Below are 22899 nucleotides of genomic sequence, written 5' to 3' on the forward strand. Positions count from 1 at the left end.
TAATTTAATCTCAGAATGAAATTATTTTGGAGCGGCAGGTTTGAACTTGGCAAGAAGCTTAGCAAATTCAGCGAGCTTCTCAGTTTCAGGCATGACATCCTTCACAGCAGGATCAGCGCAAAAGCTCACAGCCCATTTGGCCAAATGAGGAGTCCTGGCTTCATCAAGAAACTTCATCCCACTCGTCTTCTCTGTCACTCTCAGCCACGCCAGGAAACAACCGAATGCAATGTCAAGGTACCCAATTTTGTCCCCTCCAAAGAAAGGCTTCCCTTTGCTCAACTTCACATAAGCGTCCTCCATCAAATTCAGACCTTCCACAAATTGGTCAACTGCAGCTTTTTTGGCTTCCTCTCCTTGGGCACTCGCCATTCCTCTCATGGAAGGAAACCACTGGACAAAAAATTATACATTAACCATTCTTATATGAACTTCCCATTAAATTTTTACAACAAAACAAAGAACTAAAGTAAAATAACAAACCAAAAGTAGGTACCTTCTCATCAAGATAGGCGGCCCAAAATCGGGCGATGGCACGATCGTAGGGATCAGAAGGAAGAATGGAGGGACCAGAGGACCAAACCTCATCGACGTAGTGAACAATAATGAGAGATTCACAAACAGGTTTATCCTGATGTATGAGAACAGGAATTTTCTTATGAATTGGGTTTGATTTGAGAAGAAGTTCACTTTTGGATCCAAGTGTCTCCTCCAAGAACTCATAGTCCACAGATTTGATGTTGAGGGCGATTCTTGCCCTCATCACAAATGGGCTCGGCCATGCACCCAAAACCTTCACGTCACTTTTCACCATTGCCTTTAACCTCAATATAATAGTCCTTATGCTCTGTTTATGGGAGCTCTATGTCTATATATATATATATATATATATATATACAAGGTGGAATAAATGGTGACAGTTGTTTCCGTATGATACTTAAAAGGGTGGTGCTAAAATATATCGACCTGTATTAAAATAGGTAAAGTTATTTTGGAAGAATATGAACCATTCCTTTTACTGAGCTTAAAGTTTGGTGTGAAGAGTTAGGTTGGAGCAAGGCGTGGGAAGAATTCAACGGTGAGTGTGAACACTGGAAGAATATTGAGGGAGAGGTCGGTTGTAGTCATTAATTCACATTTAATGTGACTTGCCGTAGACGTTGACAAATTCAAGTTAGATTCTCGAAAGTCGGAAGCTAATGAACAGAAATTGGAAGAGGCTGTTTTGGCTCCGCGAATCTTCTGGATCTGAATTGATTTGCTTTGGTAGAAACCGACTAAAGAGTGAAGACATATCAAAATTTGTGGTTTCAGGAAAACCACGTTCCCGCCAGACCATTAAACCACGTTGACAAATTAAAATTTGTATACAAGGAAGTAGGTGTATGTTTCAAAAATATCTTCAATTCCACCTTAAAATTTGTAAACAATTTCACCAATTTAATCTCAAAAATATATATTAACTTTTTAATATCGTTAACAGATTTTAGATGTTAGATTGATTAAATTTAGGGAGTTACATGTTTAAAACTAGCCGATGCTTCTTATAAAAAGGTCAAACACACAAGGGTTAGGTAACATTTTAAAAACCTTTTAAGTGTTCACTGAAAAAGACTGACATAGGTGTTTACTAAAAAAAAAAACCCTCCCCTGGATACCGTTTTCTAATAGAATTAGTTAGAAAGAACTAAATTATATTTAATTTGCGTATATTATAAAGTAGCTCCTCTGAGGTTTACGTCTGAGGCATTAACTTTCCTCAACAACCTCCCCTGGACACCGTTTTCTAATAGAATATTCTACTTACAAATGTGAAAAATCAATAACACCCAAAGTGAAAAATATATTTGATCCTTATAGTTTCTATTATCTTAATATAGGACATTTTTTTTCAAAAACTAGTTCCGGTGTTATATATATGGCTGTGTTACTACAATTCCAATTTCTCTACACATTTTAATAGGCATATTTTTTTTAAAAAGAATTGTCAATACATTAATTTTTTAAAAAGAATAAGGAAAAGAAAAATGCACCAGCCGGGAATCGAACCCGGGTCTGTACCGTGGCAGGGTACTATTCTACCACTAGACCACTGGTGCTGCTTCTTCATTATGCATGCAACGTTCTAAATTTTTAATTAAGTAGTATAAATTTATAAAGTTAAACACAGATTGCTTTGGTTTATTTAACCAGGGCAGGGTTGAAAGGAGAGGCAATGAAGATTGGCTTTCACAGCCTTGTTAATACTAGATGGCACGCACGCGTTGTTTTTTATTTTATTATCAAATTTTTATATTTTAAGAAATTATAAATGATTATTATTTCACAAAAAAAATATGTCAAATATTGATTATAATGGAACATTTTGTTATTATTTTTTTTTTTAATCAGGCTTTTATGTTTAAAAATTGATGAGAATCGTTATATAATTGTCATTTAGGATGTCGTTAATTAATCCTTGTGTTTGCTGCTTATTGATGTTGATAAAATAGGGATATTCACATGCATTCAATTAATGTATGTAATACAGATCTTTCACATTCCTCTTTTAAGTTGATAAAATACAAGTGATGGAAGATTGAAATGGTCAGTTTGTAATTCAGTAGGAATTGAATTAATTGAATTCAATACATAGAAGTTGAAAGTCCCGCAACTTATGAAAGTGGTTTTGACACAAATAAATTAATTTAATTGAAGAACTACATAATACTGGAACATTTTAGTGATAGGAATATATTCCCTTTTCAAAGCAAAAGAAGAGTTGCCACAAAACACAAACTATTACTGGCTACAGAGTCCACAACAAAAACCTGTATAACCTATCTAAGAATATAAGTTTACAACTTTTTGATAATAAAATATGCTTCATTGATAAACACTTTGCAATATAACATTGTTTATAAGACACAGAAAAACAAAATAAATGGACAATATTTTTTTTTTAAAATGGTTCATACTATGTCTATGCCAAAAAAGAAGTGTTCATTAAATTATTCCGAATGTCACCCCCATCAATGCTCACTATGACCATCATTGCCAAAGGTTGGCTGCATAATAAATGAATTAAAACTGAATCAATTTACGTTCAGAAATAAATCAGTAATAATATGAAATTTCATAAACAAACAATGGTTTAAAGTAAGCACTTGTGAGTGGGGTAATGGCTGGCTACACTTGGAATGACCACTTCTGGTTGCTCAACAGGTGGTGTGTAGGTTATTGTTATAGGTGGAACAACTCTTAGTCAAGCACAGAGAGAAAGATGGGAACTGTAGTTCCAAGCTCCATGAATATATCAAAAATTGATAATGAAACAGGCATCATTGATTCTCTAAAGAGCTTGATGCTGGAGCTTAGTTCATCCTCAAGTCAAGAGGTTAGTCAAATTAGCCAAATATGAATATGAATATCCAAGAATTTGTCAAACATCTGCATATGTTTTAATCCAAACTTAAGTTCTGCGCAAAAGTTCACTAAAAACTTAAAAATTTCTATTTGAAAAACTCTTTTTGCAAGAAGTTTGAGTTTATACTCAAAGAAAATAATGGGTTACTAAATTTAGTCTGATTGCATAAAAGCACCAAGAAAAAAAAAATCTCAACTGCATTTAGACATTAAGAAAACTTAAAGAGTAAGTGCTTTTAAGATTACACTAAGTTGGCGCATAAATCATCAATTTTTTACTCTATAAAAGAAAAGATTACCTTTCGAAAATGGTCTCTGCTTTCCATCATGTTAGCTGCTGGGTTTGAGAAGTAATCAAGTTCATTTATGATTAAAAAAAAAAAAAAACAATTAACAGGATGTTACTCATTTATCCCATCACACACACACATGCACATGCACACACATAAACACATACTGTATATGCATTAAATGTGACAAAGTAAGAGAAAGTTGTGCAATTCTTGGAAGCTAATACATTGTGTAGTAGCTAAAACATATCATATCCAATTTGATGGAAATCTATGGACAAAACCATACCATTATGCTGTGTACCATAATCAATCTATAACTTCACATGGAAAATATATGTAATGTATGAAAGAAATAATACTAGACATTGATGGAGTTAGAATGCCATCACCAATAACCATGCTGGTTCCCAAAAGCACTACCAGTAGCAATAGAAGTTACTCACTCTTTAATTGAACTTACACACACATAAACACATACTGTATATGCATTAAATGTGACAAAGTAAGAGAAAGTTGTGTAATTCTTGGAAGCTAATAAATTGTGCAGTAGCTAAAACATATCATATCCAATTTGATGGAGATCTATGGACAAAACCATACCATTATGCTGTGTACCATAATCAATCTATAACTTCACATAGAAAATATATGTAATGTATGAAAGAAATAATACTAGACATTGACGGAGTTAGAATGCCATCACCAATAATCATGCTGGTTCCAAAAGCACTACCAGTAGCAATAGAAGTTACTCACTCTTCATTGATCTTACGTTTCATCTAGTTTTCTAGCACAACTCTTGGTATACAAAGGGTTGCAATCTCACAATACAAACATCATAAGTTCACGCCTTAGTTCAACATATCATAAGAAAATAATGAGAAGAAACAAAAAAGAAATGAAACCTGTTAGAATCATTCATAATGGCTTCAAAAACAACCTCATCAACCTACAGAAAATCCCAATTCAATTAAATCACAAAAACAATCAAAAAATCGCCATCAAATTTCCAACAAACATTGAATTCTTCACACAAACATACCGCCCAGCAAGGCCAAGCTAACACGATCAAGAATCTTGAAATCAGACATCTTGAACCTCATAACATGACTTGACTCTTTCCTCCATAGAAACAACCTCAGATTCAACTCGAGAAACAACCTTCCTCGAAGGCACTAAACTCCAAAACTTCTTCTCTGAAACATAACACATGACTTTGACTTCCCACAAACTGCCTACTAATCAGCATTGTTGACAAATTCCATTTAAATTCCATCTCTCAAAACCCTCCAAACCGGACTGGAACCAATCCACATATCGCCATAAGCCAATCTGCAAAAAGACAATTTTGGATCATTTTGAGAACAAAAACAACTGTAGACGTTTAGTTCTTATGTCATTTAGGAACATATAAAAAAAACAATATTTAAATCTAAGTCATTGAATTATACAAAGAAATGAATCATTCAACAAATATAGAATAAGTTCAAGTTGAGAAACTTATTCACTACTTAATTAAAAAACTTTTAAAATTTAAATCCAACTATTAGTTATACAATGAAATGGAATCTTTAAGAAATGGATTAAAGGTGTAAAATAGTAATGTAGAATTATGCGTTAACATAGAATAAACGGTATTTATATTAGCTTTGGTATCATCATTCAGTGGGAACAATATACTATGAATCTTTTATCGATTTTATTGATAATAGAACTGTTTATATATATAGTGCTATTTTTTCCTTGAGGAATACCAAGTTCCTTTTCTTTGGCAATAATCAGGGATTCACATTTCTGCAAATCGAATATACATGTATGGTTGAGCCTGTTATTCTACACAAAGCATTCATTATATCTTTGTTCATCACTCTAGCAGTATTGAGTTGTGCCAGCGTGACTTTAAGGTTTTGTAGAATACCTTCCAGTTCAGGCGAACATCTGACGTTACTGCTTGACTGCTAAATAAAAAAATGGACATGTAAAAGTGGATATGTAGAAGGAATATAAGAGTAATCAGTTGGGTTATTTACCGCACACTTCTGTTTGTTTGGATTTGGATTGACAATAGTTGGTTTTGCTTTCATTTGTTAGTGAAATGAAAGAAAGATTTGCAGGTTATGGATTGTTGAATTCTCTACTCTTATATAGCTTTAGATGTCATTAAGTAATATTATATGATAATTAATGATTACAACAACTGTTCGTGTTATATTCAATGTAATTGGATTATTGCTAATTAATATGACTTTTGATATTTTTTAGTAAGTGTTTGCATGTTATTGGTTATGGTTATTTTGATTTAAATGTTTTATTGTTATTGGACGAGTTTAAAATTTTCAGATTTATATTAAATGTTAAATGATAATACGTTTTATAAAAAAACATTTTTCGTTATTATGTTTGATATTTTTGTTTAATTGAATGTGAAGGGGTAAAGATATATTAATATTAATAATAATTAATTGAATGTGAAAGGGTACAAAAATATTAATATTAATTAATAATAATAATTAATATGCATGAATGAACGTTGAATATTAATGGATTAATAAAGTGTTTTTTTGAATTTCACGAATATGAAAAGATATGTTATATCTTTATCAAATTAAAAGGGGAATGTGAAAGATCTTAAATTAAAAGAGGAATGTGAAAGATTTGTATTGAATATATTAATTGAATGCATATGAATAATTTCTATTATAATAATCTCTTAATATTTATGAAAATCAATAACACACAAGCGAATCATTAGTAATTTATCAAATTAAAAGAAGAATGTGAAAGATTTGTATTAAATACATTAATTGAATGCATATGAATAATCCCTATTATAGCAAGTTCAATAAACAGTAAACACGTGGACCAATTAACGATATCGTACATGGCGATCATATATCAATCCTATGTGGCATCAGAAGAAGCAGTCTGCTTCAACATTATATAAATATATAGATATAGATTCTTTAATCAATCACAGGCCTTTAACACACGTCCATGTAAATTAATGAAGAAATCTTACACAATTTGGCATGTAGCCCTCCCTCTTTATTTATGTATATCAATAATCTATCTTTGCCTTCCATTTCGCGTACTCATTTTTGAACTGATGATGCTGGTTTTCATTAGCGATAAGAATAGAAAATAATAAAGAAAACCCAACTAACAAAGAAGGCCAAGCAATGTGGCCATGTGGGCATGGTACATATTCCCTATATTGAATCATTTGGGTATAAATTCTATCTCATCATACTTCATAAAAGTCATTGCTTTCTCTATTCAGTTCCTGGCAGTCATGTACTTGAAAAGTTACATAACTTGTCACCAGAATGGTGACTACTTTTTGTTTTCATTTTAATATTTCGTCTGCCCGAATGAATGGTACGTACAGCATCAGATTCTGTAGGCTATATTTAAGTTCACCTTGAATTGTAATTGAGGAGTTAAAACTAAGTTTTGATTGTTCATTTTGCTTCTTTAATGTTGTTGCTATCTTCTTGTTAGTTGTCAAGAGAAAGATGGCTGCTTGTTTTTCTATTTTCCTTCTGTTTTTCGACTTACTTCTGTCTTTTAGCTTCACATCATCACTTCGTTTGTGCACTGACTTAAGTAAACTTATTGCAATTCTCTCTCTCTCCCAGCCTTTATTTGTTCAAGCTTTCAGATTACTGATGCTTTTTACTTGTTTTTGTAGGAGAGCCTTTCACCCCAAAGACACTGCCAACGTTTTGTTCTCATTACAATGCGACTGGTTGTTGTGACTCAGCCAAAGATTTGCAATTGCATAAACAATTTCTTGAAATGCATATCTCTGATCCTGTCTGTGCTTCTCTTATGAAATCAATCCTCTGTGCGGTAAGGCCTTCTTAAATTATCATTATTTTGAAAACATAGCTTTTTCATACATTTTCTTCACCATTATTGGCATGTTTACTGCTACTGCAATTGATATAAGTCCAAGTTTATATCAAAATAACATAAAGAGTGATTTGTTTATATTATATTCGCATCAAAATGCTGAAATTTTGTTGTCCTCAGGCTGAAAATTTTCCTTGTCAGTTTTCAGCCATTTCCACTACTGACTCCCAATGTAATTTTGAGGCCAGTTGACACTTGTGACATATTCAGATCGTCGTTTTTCACAACCTACACACGTATTACTAATTTGTACTACATGATTGAGCAATATAGAATTCAGCCTCATATAAAGCACTAATGTTCATCATTTGCAGGCTTGCGATCAGTTCTCAGCAGAATTGTTTAAGGTTGAATCGGAATTGGTTACTAGACCAGTTCCTGTTCTTTGTAACTCCTCTAAATCTGTAAAATCATTTTTGTCAAACATGGAAGCAAGTAGTTTTTGTTCATTAGTCTGGGATGCATGCCAAAATGTATCCATGTCAAATTCCCCCTTTGCTGCATCATTGCAAAGCTCTTCTGTCAAATTAACTGAACTCTGGCATTCAGAAAGTAATTTCTGTAACAAATATGGTGGTTCTTCTGATGATGGATCAATTTGTTTTGATGGTGAAAAAGCTACGCTTAACAAGGGTGAAAATCCATTTCCCCCCAAGGGCTTGTGCCTTGAAAAAATTGGCAACGGATCATACCTTACCATGGCTGCCCATCCTGATGGGTCCAACCGTGCCTTCTTTGCTAGTCAAGCAGGCAAAATTTGGTTAGCCACTATTCCCGAACAGGGCTTGGGTGGAATTCTAGGAATTGATGAGTCCAGTCCCTTCATAGATTTGACAGAGGAAGTTTATTTTGTTAATAGCTTTGGGATGATGGGAATGGCTTTTCATCCCAGCTTTGCTCATAATGGCCGCTTCTTTGCATCATTCACTTGTGATAAGGTCAAGACACCAGGATGTTATGGAAGGTGTTCATGCAACTTGGATGAGAGGTGTGATCCATCAAAGCTAGGTTCTTCGGATTCCACTCAATCATGCCGGTATCACAAAGTCATTGCAGAGTTCACTGCTAATGGCACTGCTTCAGAACTTTCCTTGGTAGAGACCTACCCTCTTTCAGGTTTTTTTCCAGGCAAGATATTTTACTCATGGATTTGACTGAAAAACACATTGATGACTGATCAATTTCCAGGCAAAAAGAGCCGAACCATTAGAAGTCAGAAGGATCTTTTCATTAGGCCTTCCTGTTGCATTCAATAATGGGGGCCAGCTTCTATTTGGACCAGCAGATGGGTATCTATATGTGATGTTGGGAGATGGTGGAATCAGAGGCGATCCCTTTAGTTTCTCCCAGAACAAAAAATCCTTACTTGGGAAGATTTTGAGGCTCGATGTTGATAACATACCAAGTGAGCAATCTTTTTACTAAACATTTAAGGATCTTCGTTTACATTCGTGATTAAAGTAATAATCTACGTCAGTTCCATTATGATTTTTATGTTACTTTCAGTACAAATCTACGTCTGCAAAGCAAATTGAAACAGTTAATTTGCTAGTGTTACATTTTTCTTCAACCATTCATTTGCCAATTTTGCCGTGATGTTTACATACAGGTGAAACAGATATAGCTACTCTATGGGGAAACTATTCAGTTCCTCAAGATAATCCTTTTTCTGAAGATAAGGAGTCACGGCCTGAAATTTGGGCTCTAGGCCTGAGAAATCCTTGGCGTTGTAGCTTCGATTCACAAAGGCCACTTTATTTCATCTGTGCAGATGCTGGACAGGTTCAAAGAAAACATTCCTTTCAGTTATTTAATCAACTGAAATGTATTGTATTGATTTCACCAAACTGTTATTGATTATCGTCAAAAATGTGCCTTACAGGATGAATACGAGGAGGTGGATATTATCACTAAGGGTGGTAACTATGGGTGGCATGTTTATGAAGGCCCCATTCTCTTTAATTCTTCAAACCCTTTTGCAGGAATCAACAATTCTGCCAACTCCAGGAATCTAATCTTCCCTGTACTCGGATACAAGCACTCTGATCTCAACAGTATATCCGCCTCAATATGTGGCGGATATTTCTATAGATCCATGACTGATCCATGCTTGTATGGCAGGTAAACAAACCCAACACTTTCTCTAATTTTTTTCTGAAAATGTGTGAAGAACTGCAAACAGTCTCCAGTTTGTGTACTTTCAGTTACTTGTACGGAGATTTGTATGGTAGTTCCATCTGGGCAGCTACTGAAAACCCACCAAATAGTGGGAACTTCACAACTAGATTAGTTCCCTTCAGTTGTCCTCACGACTCTCCAATTCAGTGCAATTTTTTAGCGGAAAGTTCTCCGCCAGGTTTAGGCTACATTTACTCATTTGGAGAGGATAATAAGAAAGATATACATGTCCTGGCCAGCAGTGGGGTTTACAGAGTGGTTCGACCAAGTCGCTGTAATTTTACTTGTCCCAAGGAAACTATGACGATTTTTTCTACTCAAACTTCTTCATCATCTTCGTATAGAAACGGGGTCACCTACACACATAAGAAGTTGATGCTCTGCTTTTCTTCGCTGTTGCTTTTCCTGGAAATTATATTATATGGAGGCGTGTAATGTATCTTTTCCAGATTTAGTTGGTTAAATTGTTGAATGCTGAACAAGATTTTATGAAAGAAAACATTGTCGATGATAGCTTCATAGACCCTACCAAATATATATGACTGCTTCAAGTTTCCAGATATAACTACTCTCACATTTCCTTTCCTGCAATAAAACTACGATCATCTCCAATTACAAATCCATCATGTTTTTAAATTATAAAGACCAAGCAATATATCATACATGAATTTATAGGGGAATTTATTTCCTTAGATGGAGATCGAGTAAACCCTTATTACAACACTGAAAAAATAGTGTAATACACTAGTCTCATATTTGATCCACTGGAGTTCAAAATCAGTAATTATTCATGTAAGGTGGTTTCAACTGTCAATCATTCTCCCACTACATCTGGTCCCAATCAACTAGGTCGATATAATTTGCTCTGGCATTGCTGTACATCAATTTTACTCTGGTAACGCCTTGACATATATTTTGCTTTCTTCAAGCCATATGCCATCGACTATTCTTCATCTAATTTGGCACCAAGCTCTTTGAAGTTCGCCAGAAAATTTGACACTTACCACTGAAGTTGCTGCATCAATTCAAGTTAATTCGTTGATACTTACCACTGAAGTTGCAACAAATAATAATTATATGAGATAACTTTATATCTCATCTAGAAAATGATGTATCATACAAGAAAAGAAAAAAAAAGTTATTAAGAGAATCACCACGATCAGCTAGTTTTGTACATCAGCATCGTTTATCCTGCAATCCATGTCGAATGCGGACAGCTGTGTCACATGCCTGTTGATCACCTGGATAGTAGAAAGCTTTAATAGACAATGAAACCAAAAAACTAAAATTTGAATTTGAAAGCCGCGTGTAAGTCAAACCCATCAGCTGCCTGATACCCCCTTCATTCAACATTAATTAAGGAAAAACATAACAGCACCATCATTTGAGCAAAAGATCATGTAGGAGGAAGGACTTACTATATTGAAGCTTAAAACTAAGTTGTTAGTGGGTCAGTAAAGTGTGTGTCTGAGCATGTGTTATAATCGAGTTGATTATTGGTTGGTTTGCACTACACCTCAACCTAAAGTCAAGCAAATTCAGGTTAAGGTCAGCCCAAAATTGAATCGTAATAACAAATTATTCCTCTCCCTGATCCCTAAGTTGTGGTGACAATCATAGGACTCACATCAATATCATGGATTCACAAATTAGAAACCTCAATATTCAAACAGCTAGCACATACTGACAACTTGGAAAAATGACTGTCCTATCAAAAACCTACTAAGGACTATAGAAGCTGAAAGTAAAATCTATACCTTGATTCCAAGATCCGGTGAATGTCATGGGATCATACAAGCCTTTGTGAACCAAGATTGGCATACACTCCACAGTAGTTCACACAGCAGAAAACAATATCCATCTATTTGTTTTCTTTACTTGGCATATTCACAAGAAACCATTCAATTGCTTCATCACAAAGCTCAAGAGTGGTTTCCATGTGCCCCTCTTCAAAATTTATATCAACAAAAGAGTTGTAAATTTCTCTATCAGCCACCAACCCTCTCCTTCTCATTTCTTCAAATAGTTCCCTTGCCTCCAAAAATTTCTTCCTCTTAAGAAAGCCCTTGATTAAAGCACTGTAGGCCGTAGTTGAGAGATTAAATCCCTTGTCTACCATTTCTCTATGCAAAAACCACGCCTCTTTCATATTTCTTGCTTTAGAATGCCCTCTAACTAAAATGTTATAGGTGTTGCTATCTGGACTGATTCCTTGAGCACACATATCTTTGTAAATTGCAGTTGTGACACGCATATTATTCCTAATGCAGTATTGTTTCATCAGAGCATTGTAGGTGGTTGCATTCGGCATTATACCCTTCTCCAACATCCATTTTAATAGCCTCTCACCATCTTCAAGCATTCCAGCTATACAGAAACCATTCATCAGCACATTAAATGTAACAACAGTAGGTTGAAGCCCTTTATCCAGCATCTCCCGCAGGAGCTCATGAGACTTAACCATCTCCCCTCTCTTACAATAAGCATCCATTAGAGTAGTATATGTAATAGTATCAGGATGCAACCCCACAACTTTCATATCTTCCACTAGCTTTATAGCTTGCACAATATTTCCTGCTTTACAAAGACCATTAACAATTGCATTGTAAGTGCAGATATTCAGTTGAAGGCCCTTTCTGCACATCTCATGAAGAAGCTCGTTTGCGGTATCTACCTCTCCTTGTTTACAGAGGCCATCAACCAGAGCAGTGTATGTGACGATATTTGGGGTTAGTCCCACCTGAACCATATGGTTGTGTATAGAAAATGCCTTTTTGATATCACCTGCTTTGCAATAACCATCAATAAGTGCTGTATATGTAACTTCATCAGGTTCCAACCCTCTGTCAAGCAATTCATGGAAGAGTTTATCTGCTTCCATCATCTTCCCAATTTGACAAAACCCACAAATAATAGCAGTATATGCTAATAAATCAGGAATTATTTTCAGACCCTGCATTTCGTCAAACACCTTACAGGCAGCTGCAACATTCCCTAACTTACAGAAACCATCAATGAGAGTTGTATAAATCACATTATCGGGAACTATTCCCTGGTTCATCATCTCTCTCAACACAGTCTCTGCTTCCACTAATTTACCAGACTTACATAGAAGAAAAATTATGCTATTGTAGGTATATTTGTTTGGCTTCAATCCTTTTATTTGCATTTCCTCTGTGAGTTTCAATACCCTTTGTAGTTCACCAAGATGACAGTATCCGTTGATTACAGTACTATAACTTATGACATCAGGAAGGCACCCCTTTAACTCCATTTTCAAGAGTAAAATGTGTGCTTCTTTTATTTTCCCTAATCGGCAAAGACAATGAATGATAATATTGTAAGAAGAAGTATTCCAACAAACACCCACTTCAGGGAATTCACTAAAAATCCTGATTGCCACCCCAAGCCCATCATAACTGTCTGATAGACGAGCAAGGTATAAGTTACATGAACCGATGGAGATAGCCAACCCATAATTCAACATTTTGTCAAAAAGTTTTCTTGCCTCATTTAATAATCTGACTTCAACAAGGACTTGGAAGAAAACATCAAACACATGGGGATTTGAACCCCAGTCCTTGTAAGTATAAATTAAACGCTCAACAAAATGGGTGAATGAAAGACTAACATCCAAATTGGGTTTTGCCCAAAATTCATGAATAAGCCAATGAGCTGTTTTCAGATCTTTCGAAGCTACAGCGAGTTGAATAACGATACAACGAACTTCTAGGTTAGGGTCTTTGCGTAGGCATGCCCAATCAAAGAAATCCAAAACCAGTTTGTAATCACTCCTAATGTTCATAAGAACCCAAATAACATGGTCAGGTCTGAACTTGGATTCGTAAGGCTTTAAAATGCGTCGAAGAGGCTCAAAGCGGCGCAACTTTACAGCAGTAGAAATCTGATGGACAAATTCAGCATCTCTGATGGTGGGTTTCTTTGGGGAATAATCTGGTAAAGGTCTAGTGTTTGGTGAGCCAGAGGCAGATAACCTTTGGCTCAAACATCTTCTAAAGAAAGAGAATTGCAAACAACTTGAAGTAATTCCTTCAGGATGATAAGTTAGTTTCAAAAAAGGGCTAAAGGAAGAGATGGCACACCTCTTCATATCTATGAGAGAAGCCCATCATAAGAAATTGAGAGAATCTGTATGTGAATATGCAGTGACTCCCCTCCATTTGGAAGCATTAAAAGAAAGAGACTTCCTCATCAGTCCATGACCTATAAAGTATCAATGTCAAAGCATTCAATTCATAAAACATGGAACATATGAAATTTACTGGAAATTGCAACTTAATCTTAAACTTTTGTTCTCAACTGAAGTCAGTTAAAGATTTTAAAGGTTGAACATCTTAAAGTCATAATTTCAAAGCTTCCAGACAATCTGTCTCTACTTATCTGATATAATTACCAATTGAGAATTTAATGGATTAATGCCTTTTCTATGGCCTATGCTAATAAAATAAGGGTATCTGCCATCAACACTTAACAGGAATTAAGTTCCTAACTGTATAGCTTTGACCATTGATTTCAACATATAAGAAACCATCTAGATTTTCAATGCTGATTATAACCCGACCATGAACTTATGAATGGGAGAACAAAATTATTCTTTAAGCAATTCAAACCTGAACCAAACAAGATAAAGAACATCAATATTAAAACCACTTCATATAAACTTCATGAATTTTGTTATTATAACATCAACCACCTTCAGTTCAGTTAGTGTTCTATGAGGTTAACGTAACATCAACCACTCTGACATTCCATATTACCTGTCTTTTTATTATAATAATCAAAGCTAGTTCACTTCATGTATACTTTTTGATCTCTTTTGTCAATGATATAATATGCTTTCTGTAACCAAAAAAAAAAAAAAAAAAAAAAGAGTATAATCTATCAAAGCATCATTCTCCGCAAAAGAAAAAATCATTCAAGGGTTCCAACATTTGAAAAGGTTTACATCTTACTACCCTTTCTATCAAATACCTTCCCTCTCAATTATTTTTCTAAGAGGCATTTTATCAAACACAACCTGCATAGCTTCCAATATTTACTGTACACATTTGCATTGCGAATAATAAAGAGTATTAAGACATGCTTAGTAGTAAACTAATTATCCTCCACAAAAATTTTCAAAAACAAATCAATAAACAAAGCTTATATTGTTTACAGACTCTGTCCTGTACATGAAACTAAAATTTAAAATGCTAAATTTCAATTAAAAAAATACAGAAACCTGAAATGAAATGAAATGAAGGACATAAGGAAAACCAATCAAATGAGAAATGGCAAAAGTGATACCTTGAAATTAATCGATGGCTACAAGGGAGGTTTTAGTTTTCGTAAAATGATGCACACTGCTTTCACTTCGGCTCCTGCCCACTCAGCCGTTTGTGCTTTGTGGAACACCGATGGGTTCTTCTTATGTTTCACTCAATTTAAACTTGGCCCATCCCAACCCACCCCATCAACGGTTACTGGCACATTTTATGCGCTTAAATTCGTCTATGGGCTTATACTTTTGGAGTTTGGACTTCAACTCAATTAGTCTTACAAATGGTGTATGGTTTAAGAAAAGTTAAATAAAAAACGGGAAGTGATTTTTAAGCGCTCTTTTAAACGTTATTTTATTTGGACAAATTAATTTTAATGAAAATGATTGACATAATAATTTCTAAATGTATATATATACTCTATTTAGTATTTCTGCTTTAATTTTTAACCTTTATTTATTACATAGATCCTAACTCTAACCCTTTTAAATCATTAAAACTTTTTTTTTATTTTGAATATTTCTTTATTTGATGAAAACATATTGCTAAAGCTATATAGAAAAAGTAAGTTTAAATTGAAAATGGGAAAAGGGTATAAATAAAAAACCTAATTAAGAAATTGGGGAAAGTAGTGTAAACCAAAACCCTAATAAATTTGAAATTGGAAAAAAGAATGTGCAAACAAAAACCTTAATTAAAAGCAGGACTATTTTCGGCATTAAATGAGGTTCATATTTTATATATTAAATATAATAGAAGTTTATGAATATTAATCAATTTGATGGGGGCTAAAAATTACTTCCCTAGAGAAAGTTTAAGAGAATTCTAGAAAAAAAAAAAAAAAAAAATTAGAAAATTATATGAAAGAAGGAGAATGACATCCTTTTAGGAAAATTTCCAATAGTTAAGGTGTATTCTTTTATATTATACGTCTTTGTTTTCTGTTTTTTTTGAGAATATTGAAAATGATTGGAAAACATATAAAATAAAAATGTGTTCGGTATGCGTCTAAAAACAATATATGAAAATGTGAAAAATGAAAACTGTTCAACATATTTGTCAAAAAAAAAAAAAAAAGTTGAAAAACATAATATTTTATCATCAATAAAACCAATAAAACTTATTTAACTAATCTCGAGAAGCTTGTCTTAAATATGTCCATAATTTGTTGCTGATTATTTTCTTATGTTAAAATTCTTTTGTTTAAATTGAAAATTACTGTTTTAAGAGAAACATTATTCAGTTTTTAATTTTTTTGACTTAAAAGGGAGTTGAGGTGTCCGAACTAGCTTACACGCACTTTAACTAATCTTTAAAACTCATTGAACATTATACAAACTTATTGTTCCAAGATAAATCACAAATATAATAAATGATCTCAAGGTGGTTTGAACGTAGAAAGTTAATAAAGGTAACAAAAACTTCATGACCGACCCTTGGTTACTCATCCTTTCCTTACGTAGAGTTGGCAATGGGCCCGACATTTTCGGGTACCCGGCCTGGTTCAACCCGAAAAGGGTAGGCTTTACCCGAGGTTGACGGGCTTGGGCTTGATTTTAAGGCCGGATCTCAGGTACGGGCTGGGCATGGGTATATCTTTAGGCCCGGCCCGTCCCCAAAAATTTTAATATTAATTTTACTAATTTACCCTTATACTATATATTTAATTACAATATTATTCTACATATATATATATATATATCCATTTTTCCCAAACCCTAACCTCAATTTTCATCATATATTGAAAGTTTAACATGTTAAAATTACCTTTAAATGAGTTAGATGGGTTTGGTTCAACTTATAAAAGCGGATTTCACCACAACATATTATGCACAGATGAAAAGTTAGTATAATAAAATATTATGGAGTTTTAATTTCTCACTTATTGCTTAAATTATTTGCGGAAATAGCTTCAATTAATATTTAAAAACTATTTCTAAAATTAAAAATATAAAAAAAAAATTGAAATTTATTAATATTTAAAAATAAACATTATTAAAAAATGCGGGCTTGGGCCAGGCCTGCATTTATAAAAAACCCGTCAGGCCGGGCTTGGGCTTTGCCTATCATACCCGTAACGGGCTCGGGCTGGACTTGGGCCTATGTCATGAGGTCGGGCTTGGGCCTGGGCCAAGGGGTATCCGGTCGTGGCCCGGTCCATTGCCATTCATACCCGTAACGGGCTGGGCCAAGGACCCTACGCTCCACTAATTTACATTCTATTCTGACCAATGCAATGTCTACACTTTTCTTGTAACGTCAAGAGATTCTTTCTTCCTTCTTGTATTTGGACTTTGCCCAGTAAACCTTATTTTCTTGTAAATTTACCCCAATTGCAATAGACTCCAATTTTATCTTCCTTTTGTTATTATTCCCTTGCTTTTTCTATTTCCAAATCGTTTGTTCAATCCTATCAGGCCAATCAATGGGCATGTATAATTAGAGCATAAATCCCTTGAATCTTCTGCTTTTTGTATGGGCCATACCCATACAGCTACAGGTAGTGGAAACATTCAGCATTTCAATTCAATGGATGCTTAAATTATGTACAAGTTTATAAATAAACAAAAAGAAGCTAACTGTTACTCTACCCACCAACATATAATTGATGAATAGTGAAAGAATTTGATAAGAAAAGATTATCACCACTACAACAAAGCAAAGCATTCTTTTGTATCGATACAGATCTTCTATATAGAGATTGCATCCAGCTGTACTTATCTCACCCTCACTAAGAATCGCATAAATTCAGATTAGCCCCCCTCCCCCAGATCAACAAGCGGTTCTCATTATTTCTGCCTATTTTACACCGAATTTGTTTTATTAAATTACACTTTCTGTGAACATTATCTGAACAGCAGTGAACTTTCACTTTCACTACCTGTGTTATTAAAAAAACTCTTTTGCCTTGCCTGAGGACCCGGAACAAGGGGGCAATCATAAAAACAGATATATTACTAAAATGGTGAACTTTCACACCCATCTTCAATGGCTGCCCTTGTTTCCAGCTGGTGGAGGATTAGGTAAAGGGTATCTTCTTGATACAAGGAGATCATCTATTTAAAAACAAATTATTAATGCACAGTGGCATGAAAATCTTCAAGTTGTTTTTTCATGCACCGACCACTCAAATCATGTTCTGAATTCGGAATTCAATTTCTGGGGTCCAATAGAACTGTATATATAGCTAAACCAGAGACAGAAAACCGACTGAATTCAGTCTGGTTATAATGATTAAAGAATATTTGCATTCATGTGATTCCGATATTAAACTAATCAAAGGGTCAATGATGTAGAGCTTGGTACTGTTGTAACCAGTGTCAGATCAGCCTTATAGAAATTGAACTACACTCATAAGATCTAGTTAGTTTAAAGTCCAATACTTAATTCACATAATTACATAAATTAATCATTCAGCTAACTCATCCATGCGGAGAACAGTCTCTTAGTTAGGCGCAGCACATGAAGCATATTGAGACTGAGAGCCCTTCATGGAAAATCTTGAGATTCTCGTTTGTTTAATAATTTGATTGCTATGATTTACATGTACAGCTGAGTTAAATTATTTTGTTGCTTTCGGATGGGATGAAAACTTGTATGCCAAGTACCAAGAAATCTCAAGTGGTTTACTTTCGAGAGAGAAAGGAAGTCATTTTGCTTTCCTCAGTAAAGAAAAAAGATGATCATGTAATACACAGACAAGAATCGATACGGAAACTGTTGAAACTTTCTTCTCTTTTATTGTTCACCACTTCTTGGATCACCAAATGAATTCTTTAGTAGTGGAAGTCAAATCATATACTCATCAAGCTAAGCAAAATGCTGAAAACAAGGCATCTAATAATAGCGAAAAGCATAGAAACCAAAAGCTAGCCACCATAACACCGAAAGTAACAAAAACAAAAGGCAATGGTACCAATACTTTTTACTGGTAAGAGCAAAATAAGGGAGAAGAAAACCTTCGAGAAAAGAAAAGGGGTAGAGGAGAAATTAATACATACAAGGAGATAGGAATGTTTAATTGAAATAGTGTAAAGTGAAAATGTTTTATCTTTCACCCTCTCTTGAATCTTACTAATTAAACTAACAGAAGAAAATAAGAAAAGAGAAATGGCTTTCTTTCCCTTATCCCTTAACAAATGTATTGAAAAAGCACATGCTACTTGAACCCCGTTAAGTAAGCTAAACCCCCATATAAAATATGAACAAATACCACATTCCACATCTCACTTCCTCACTTCACATCTCAACTCTCTCTTACTCATACATACACCAACTCTCTTCTTAATTTGCTGCAAAATGAAGCTAAGTTTTCCTGGAATTACTCTATTCTTCCTCATCTCTTTAGTCCGCTATCTTCCTTCTTTAGTGTCATCACAAACTTGCCAGAGAAGCTGTGGCAAAACACCAATCAAGTATCCATTTGGCTCTGGCCCTGACTGTGGTGACCCACGTTTCCAACAATTCCTAACTTGCAATGATCAAAAACTCACCTTGACCACACACACCGGCTGCTACCCCATCACCGATATAGACTACACGAATCAAGTCATATACTTAACCGATCCTTCCATGTCAACTTGTGCTTGTACACAACCAAGTAAAGGCTTTGGCCTTGACTGGAACGCTCCCTTCAGTTTCCATGATGATAATGTCTTTACTCTACTTGACTGTTCAATCACTTCCTCACCAATCTACAGATCAAACACATACAATGGTGATAACAGCACGGCAGCAGTCCCTTTATGTGACAAAAAAGGGGCAGCCATTTGCAGTTATTTGTATTCTTGTAGAGCAATTAGCACGCTCAACCTCCCTATCTCTACATGTTGTGTTTATGCACCGGTTGATCTTGGGCCTTCATTTGACATGGATTTGCAGAAGTTGCACTGCTCTTCGTATTCTGGGTTCTATAGCTTCAGCGGGCAGGAATTTAACCCTGAAAATTGGAAGTACGGGATAGCACTTAAATATAAATTTAATGTGTATAACGACTATCCAGGCACTTGTGCCAACTGCGAGAAGAGTAATGGAGCTTGCGGATATGGTGGAGACTACAATTCATTTATCTGCAATTGTCCCGGTGGAGTGAACACCACAACAGATTGTTTCTTTGAAGCGTCTTTCAGTAATGCTCATAGGCTTCTCCCATGGAAGACAGGTAATTATTCTTTAAATTTCTCTACATGTTTTGAAAATACTGTCAGATTTTTATTTGATTTCTACAAGCATACATGAATCATCTTGATGTTGCAGGGACTTGGTTGACTTGTACCTTGGCATGGATTCTGGTTTGGGTCATGTTGTAGAAAGTAATTTGTTAAAGAGATGAAAGGTAATTAAATGCTGAAGTAATTGTGTCTCTTTTGTTTCTTTTGTAAGTTTTATGATGCAGTATCTGAAGGGCTGACATACACATTGTTCAGTCTTAAATTGAGAGGTATAGAATCAAAGAACAAACCACTTGGTGATGGAAATTTTCTTGCATCATACTTGGGCTGTAAACTTGTTGAAGATTATGTATCAAAAGCATCAAATATGCCTGATCCAGGTTATAGAAATACGATTCTGGAACCTGCCAGGGGAATTGATAATACTAGAATGATAATGGAATAAGGTTCCTTATTTTTATCTTAAAGGTTCTTTCTTTATTGCTACTTTCCTTTGAAGCTCTAGAAAGTGACATATACATAAACGCTTTATGCCCACTGTTTTTTGCTCTTATCTTCGGGTATCCCACTTTTATGCAAGCTAGATAACCATTTTATCTAGGAATCAGATTACTTGTACTCATGTAATGAGTAGGTAATGAATGCAAAAACTTTATCCATGTGTCAAAGAGTAGGCCTCCAATCGAACCGAACACGAATGAACACCTTTGTTCGAAACTCGTTCGATAAACATGAAGAAGTGTTCGAACTCGAATGAACACAGGATGACTGTTCGAGTTTGTTCAATTAACAAAACAATCAATTCGTGATTGTTCGACTAACTCATAAATACCTGTTCGAATAATTCTTTCGATAACTTGTAAATATCTGTTCAAATAAAAAATATACATCAACTTTCCAATTCATGTTCTAAAAAACAAATATACAACAATTTATAATTCATACCCATTTAATTCAACATTTGAAAATAAACCAACTCTCTATCTATATTTTAAATAAATCAATAAAAACTCAGTAAATTAAAATAACTAGTCATTATAAATAATAAAACTTCAAAATAAATTTAACAGAACAATAAATCGTTCAAAACAAATTTGGTTCCATATCAAACATGACACAAACAAAAAGAATTTGTATTTTGCATAGACATTACTGCACAACCAAAAGGATTCCAATAGGAGTGAACATGCCACTATATAGTATATAGTATGAATCTACAAAAGAAAAAAAAAATGAAAATCATTAGTAAAAATAGACTGATTTTAAATATGGTTACACTTAAAAAAGTAATCATATATCAATATACTTGATGCAATGGGAAGATCAATCTTCAATTACTCCTCTGTCTAAAATACACAAAGGAAACAAAATTAAGTTCAAATAAACATCAAACCATTAAAATAATTAAATACTTATATAACTTAAAAGCATGTGTAATTGTGTATATACAAAATTATTATCATACGTATATTAATCATAGGTTAAATATATTATTAAATTATATATATATATTATCATTATAAATTCATAGTGATATAAAGATTTATTGTAATAAATGATCAATACAAATGTGTGATTAATTTAGGTTTAATTAAACTATTATGTTATTAAATTTGTCATATTATATATCACTTGATTATACAATATGTTATGTTCATAAATTTGTCATATTATATTTAATTAAACTATTATATTATTAAACTTGTCATGCTATATATCACTTAATTATACAATATGTTATGTTCATCAATTTATCATACTATATTTAGCTAAGCTATTATATTATTAAATTTGTTATGCTATACATCATTTGATTATACAATATGTTATGTTTATCAATTTACCATACTATATTTATTATTTATTAATTGAAATACTATCTTATAATATTTAATTATTGATTACATTTGAAAAAATATGAAGCTATTATGTTATTGGATTTACTATATTATCTATCACTTGATTATACAATGTATTATGTTATTAAATTTGTTATACTATGTATCATAATATTTTTTTTACTTTTTCATTAAAATGATATATACTTATATATTTAATTATTGATGACATTTTCAAAAAAAAAATCCAAACATATTATATATATAAGAAAAATAAAAGCATCATAATATAAAAATGAAAAAAAATATATATACAAATTATAATAATGTATACCTTGTTTTTCGAACATAAACGAACGAATAATCGAACAGATTATTCGCAAACGGATGGATCAATCGAACGTATAATGTTTGCGAATATAATCGAACGAACATTCCATGTTCGAACTCGAATCAAACATATTATCGAACGAACATCGAACTGTTCGCGAATAGTTTATTATCAAGTTGAGTCGAACAGTTATCGAACTGTTTGCGAACAATTCGGTTCGTTTGCAGGACTCAACTGTGGAGTGTGGACAGCAGAATCACCTCTCGTAAAAATAAATTTCAATTACATCCTTTAAGATTTCAATTACAATTACAAAGGAACAATTTCAATTATCATAAGCGAAACCATTAACAACTCGGGTTTAGAAATATTCATCAACAAGCCATTGCCAAGCCAGGTGTTGATCATAATGAACCTTGGAGCTCTTACAACAGAAATTCCAACTTCATTTTCAGGGAGAGAATTAACGCATAAATATTTTCATTCTCC

At 33.7% G+C, this 22899-nt stretch overlaps 4 protein-coding genes and 1 non-coding gene across 8 annotated transcripts; 2 read left to right on the forward strand and 3 right to left on the reverse strand.

The window, feature by feature from the left end:
• On the reverse strand, positions 1-814 carry LOC116136172 (glutathione S-transferase U17-like). The gene is made up of 2 exons (XM_031421870.1): positions 497-814; positions 1-393 (listed from the first exon to the last, which is right to left on the reverse strand). The coding sequence occupies exons 1-2, from the start codon at positions 812-814 to the stop codon at positions 22-24; spliced, it is 690 nt and encodes a 229-aa protein (XP_031277730.1). The 3' UTR covers positions 1-21.
• Positions 815-2028: 1214 nt separating this feature from the next.
• Positions 2029-2099, reverse strand: TRNAG-GCC. Its single transcript has one exon. It is a non-coding gene; the product is annotated as a tRNA-Gly (tRNA).
• Positions 2100-6990: 4891 nt separating this feature from the next.
• On the forward strand, positions 6991-10328 carry LOC116136170 (HIPL1 protein-like). 2 transcript variants are annotated; one of them, XM_031421869.1, is made up of 7 exons: positions 6991-7076; positions 7390-7550; positions 7928-8707; positions 8802-9018; positions 9223-9395; positions 9496-9734; positions 9818-10328. In XM_031421869.1, exons 1-7 carry the CDS (start codon positions 7025-7027, stop codon positions 10224-10226), a joined length of 2031 nt encoding a protein of 676 aa, XP_031277729.1. In that variant the 5' UTR covers positions 6991-7024; the 3' UTR covers positions 10227-10328. The 2 variants fall into 2 exon arrangements, with proteins under 2 accessions (XP_031277729.1, XP_031277728.1); XM_031421868.1 differs by lacking the exon at positions 6991-7076 and adding an exon at positions 7183-7304.
• A 17-nt stretch (positions 10329-10345) lies between these two features.
• Positions 10346-15230, reverse strand: LOC116136169 (pentatricopeptide repeat-containing protein At1g05670, mitochondrial). Of its 2 annotated transcripts, XM_031421866.1 has the most exons (5): positions 15099-15230; positions 11549-14015; positions 11210-11313; positions 10946-11032; positions 10346-10806 (listed from the first exon to the last, which is right to left on the reverse strand). In XM_031421866.1, exon 2 carries the CDS (start codon positions 13900-13902, stop codon positions 11653-11655), a length of 2250 nt encoding a protein of 749 aa, XP_031277726.1. In that variant the 5' UTR covers positions 13903-14015; positions 15099-15230; the 3' UTR covers positions 10346-10806; positions 10946-11032; positions 11210-11313; positions 11549-11652. The 2 variants fall into 2 exon arrangements, with proteins under 2 accessions (XP_031277726.1, XP_031277727.1); XM_031421867.1 differs by lacking the exon at positions 11210-11313.
• Positions 15231-19290: 4060 nt separating this feature from the next.
• Positions 19291-20871, forward strand: LOC116136195 (wall-associated receptor kinase-like 15). 2 transcript variants are annotated; one of them, XM_031421901.1, is made up of 2 exons: positions 19291-20231; positions 20453-20871. In XM_031421901.1, exons 1-2 carry the CDS (start codon positions 19370-19372, stop codon positions 20458-20460), a joined length of 870 nt encoding a protein of 289 aa, XP_031277761.1. In that variant the 5' UTR covers positions 19291-19369; the 3' UTR covers positions 20461-20871. The 2 variants fall into 2 exon arrangements, with proteins under 2 accessions (XP_031277761.1, XP_031277760.1); XM_031421900.1 differs by having other exon boundaries at positions 19292-20231; positions 20327-20871.
• The last annotated feature ends 2028 nt before the right edge of the window (positions 20872-22899 follow it).

The sequence above is a fragment of the Pistacia vera genome, unplaced genomic scaffold (genome assembly GCF_008641045.1).
Source record: "Pistacia vera cultivar Batoury unplaced genomic scaffold, PisVer_v2 Contig31, whole genome shotgun sequence".
Taxonomy (NCBI): Eukaryota; Viridiplantae; Streptophyta; class Magnoliopsida; order Sapindales; family Anacardiaceae; genus Pistacia; species Pistacia vera.